Raw genomic sequence first — 3,927 nt, 5'->3', positions numbered from 1 at the left:
TGTTGCTCGTGGTGATTTGAGTAGGTTTGACAACTCAAGTGGTGTTGGGAATGCTGGTGGTGATTCGAGTAGTTTTGGTGACTCGACTGGAGATGGAAGTGAACATGATGACTCAAGCAAGGTTGGTGCATAAGGTAGTTATGCTAGTTAGCAAAGCTACCAGCAAAACTTAGATTTAGTTTACAGTTGCGGAGTATGTTGGGAAGGGGCATGGTGGAAGAGTTGGAGAATGACTTGAAGGGTGAAGACTTTATTCCTCGCTATAGAATTTGTGTGAAGGTGGAATTTGTTATGCTTGTGACTTAAATTTCATGTGAATTGGAAGTTTGATTCATGGAGGAAGCCTAGATAATTTTAGTTTAGAAGTTCGGATTGATAAGGGATCAAATTTCATCAGGGATTAAGAGTTTGATTGGAAAAAAGACTTTGGAATGGATGAAAGGTGTTTCAGACACTTGGGACAGAGACGGGACGCCTAGGCACTGGGAACACAATGGAGAAGTAGAAGGCTGGCGCCGACGGTGTGGGTAGCACCTCAGCACCACCTGGACGGGAGGAAAAGGTCTCCTAGTTGATTTTGATCCCGATTCTTGTGCTTTACTTCATCCATAACTTCAAGATTTGGTTCCTATAAATACTCCACGAAGTGTAGGCTCTTCAAAAGGCTCAAGATAACAATTATATCATTGTTGTCTAAATTAAAAACTTGAGAGAATTGTGTAGATTCAAATTGAGGGAATTAAATCTTGTAAAGACAATTTTAGTTTCTTGATAAAATAAATTCTCATCTTTTTACACAAAATTTAGTTTGTTGTGTGATCAATCATTTTTATATTGTCCATGTTTTCTCGTTCTTTAATTATTTGATTGAATTCTCAACACCAAGAAACAAACTTTCCAAACGATAAACTTGTGCTCCATTTATTTGAATAATATAACACTTTCCTCGAAAAATAATTATCATATGGTAAAGCGAGTTCTCAGACTATTTATGTTTTGTTGAATCTGTGAAATATTTTTCACTGAAAGAGGTTTTCACTTATTGAGAAATAGAGACGCCGAAGTGGATATTCAAGTAAATGAAAATACACTTGTTCTTATGAGCTAGGATGCCCAACTTCTTCGGAAGAGGCACAAGCCAGCTAATTTCAAGTAACTTTTAGCCTTTGTCCTTGAGACTTGGTTCTTCAAATTTCCATGTTGTCATGGCTTCAGTGTCGAAGTGTTCTTTATGAATAAAGTTGCTCTTGTTCCAAGCTTGTCTGTTGTAGTGGTAATGTTGGTGGACATGTAAAGACAGCATTTATGCTCCATCAATTTGAACACAGAGACATTTTCTTTGAATTTATTATCATATCCAACGTGCTTTCTCAGAATTATGATGTTTGGTTGAATCTGTTAAATATTTTTCATTCAAAGAATTTTTCACTAACTGAAAATATTGATACTGAAGTAGGTTTTGCATTCGTTAGGGGCTTTGCTCCATTGAGCAGTCGTCCCTTCATCAATGATACTTTGATTACAAAAGAGGGGTTTCGAAGCCTTGATCCATATGTAGGGGGAGCAATATTGAAAAATTAACGCACCCAAGTCGAGTTCTTAGCAACAGTAGAACAATTAACTTGATTATTGAATAATCTGGCTGTTCATAACACAACACTTTCTGCTTCAAAAATCCAAAATGAATATAGGAAAACCTCTATTAATAGTTAGTTCTCATATGAACTTCAAAAACAAAATTAAGACAGGTCATTATGAACAATAACAGGAAAAACAATAATAATCAATGTTTACCTCCTCTCAGGGCCTGGAATTTTCTGTTAGGCCTTGTACAAGAGAAGAATGAATGCCTGTATTTTTTTGGTTTAGTTCCAAAGATAAATACTTGTAATGGAACTCGGGGCCGGTTCATGGAATGCCTCGACTGTTGTTGATAACCAGAAATACCAAATTCATTGTTCAACTTCTGTAGTGTGGTTTCACTTTCAAGTTGGCATGCAGCCACATCATCAAAACCTGCTTGAAGTTCTTTCTCAATCTTCTTATATTCTTGTATCATATTCAAAATCTCACCTTGAAACTTTGCAGCTCGATAACTACTTAATATAATTTCGTCATCTTCAGAACCCTCGAAAGCCTTTCTGATTTCTTTCTCAACATGACATAAAGATTCAAATCTGCAGTTTAGTTCATTTTTTATGGACACGTTTTGCTCCACCCATGCTGTTAGTTTTTTCTGTATCTCTCTCAGGTGCTTGTATATTAGTCGGCTCTCTGGTTTTAGGTCCGGTTTAATGCTTCCTTCTTGTTTCTTTTTCTCATCAAGTTTTGCCACTTTGTCCTGTAAATCTTGGACCTCAGTCTTGAAGTTCTTGATTTGCTGAGAGGCAGTGCTAAATCTTAACCAGAAGTCCAAGTTTCCATCTAATATTGCATCAATATCCCTCTGGAGCTTTTCCTCAACAACTGAAATAGCAGGATCTTTATCAATGAAGACGAACTTGATTTTACCTTCTTCGTTAGTGAAGGGAAGATTGGCATCACCATTCAATTCAGAATCATTATTTTCACCCAATTTTGATTGACGAAGGTTCAATTTTTGGCGTAATTGACGAATTTCTGCATCCCTTTTTGCAATAGCAATCTTCATGCCTCTCATTTGCACTGTGGTCTCAAATTGTACATCTTTGTCTTGCTTCTCCTTGTCACTAAGTTTACGCTTTAAATCTTTATAATTCCTAAGAATCGCAGTGTATTCTGTTAGCATAATCTTCTCTCTGTCCTCTAGTCCATTCAAGAGTATCAGCTGCCAGTTTAGCTCTTCTTTTTTCTCTTCATCTCCCTGCGACTTATTGTTGAGAAGCTCATTCTCTCTTTGCCTTGAATGTTCTTCAGAAACTTCCTCTGCTTTCGAGTCCAAAAACGTGACAGTTTTTTTAGTCACCTTTTCACCTTCAGTTTGTCTAATATTATCAGATGCCTCCTGACCCTGATCCATCATATCCCCATCTTTCACTTGCTCTCCAAATTCTGTTCTTGAAGCACTAAGGTTTTTATCAAGTTCATCAGGATTTGGAGCGTCTCGCAACTCGACTTTAACAGCAGGTTCCTTATTGTCTTGCAATGAATCAGTATCCTCCCGTGCTTCATCTGGCTTCACACTAGTCAGTTTTTCAGACAAGTGATCAAGACTTGAACGAGCTTCAGCAAAGTTCATATGGAGATTGTTGTTTTGATCTTCCGCATTTTTGTTTAGCTCCTGAAGCATGTGCAATTTTCCCTCTAATTCTTTCAACTTGCTACCCGTATTATGGGTTCCATTAATTAGAGTCTCCTTTTCGTTTACCAAATCCCGAATCTGTGCAAGGAGATCATCAGCTTCTGTTCTTAATCTATTGATAAGAACAGTCTGAGATGACATTCCAGTTTCTAAGCTGACCACCTTTTCAACAAGTTCATCAATTTTCTCGGTCAATTTCATCAAAGTGAGAGATTCCGAGGAGCCATCTTCAGGGTCTTTTTTCTCCGGTATTTCCTCAACTTTGTGCTTCTCTTGTATCCCATCGTCCACTTCTTTAGTCGAGCTCTCAGTTGGTGCTTTTTTATCAGTTTCATCACTAAGATGTTCGGGCCTGAGGGACTTCAATAGACGACTGGCATCTTCAATCTTCTTGTATTCTTCTCTCGCTTCTTGGAGATATCTTTCTTGTTTCTCATGCAAATGAATCAAAGTTTCTTCACACGATTTCAATGCCGTTTGAGCCATCAAAGTCCGAGCCTCTGCATCCTCAACGACGGTTTCAACATTAAATTCATCTTGTAACCTGCTGAGTTTTTGCTGCATTTCCATCATCTGATTCTCGATTCCCCAATATTTTGCAATCCCGCTTTCGTAAGAGGTCTTCACAAACTCTTTGACAGTTTGCA

At 37.8% G+C, this 3,927-nt stretch overlaps 1 protein-coding gene across 1 annotated transcript; it reads right to left on the bottom strand.

Annotated features, from left to right (window-relative positions):
* Positions 1 to 1,682: 1,682 nt before the first annotated feature.
* On the bottom strand, positions 1,683 to 3,925 carry LOC111374220 (kinase-interacting protein 1-like; the record flags this gene model as incomplete). The annotated part of the gene is made up of 1 exon (XM_022996863.1): positions 1,683 to 3,925. A coding segment is annotated over one exon (2,142 nt), but the record flags the coding sequence as incomplete, so codon positions are not given.
* Positions 3,926 to 3,927: the final 2 nt, after the last annotated feature.

The sequence above is a fragment of the Olea europaea genome, chromosome 2, assembly GCF_002742605.1.
Source record: "Olea europaea var. sylvestris chromosome 2, O_europaea_v1, whole genome shotgun sequence".
In the NCBI taxonomy this organism is placed as follows: Eukaryota; Viridiplantae; Streptophyta; class Magnoliopsida; order Lamiales; family Oleaceae; genus Olea; species Olea europaea.
The sequence above is the reverse complement of the archived record's forward strand: the minus strand, read 5'-3'. Positions and strand labels throughout refer to the sequence as shown.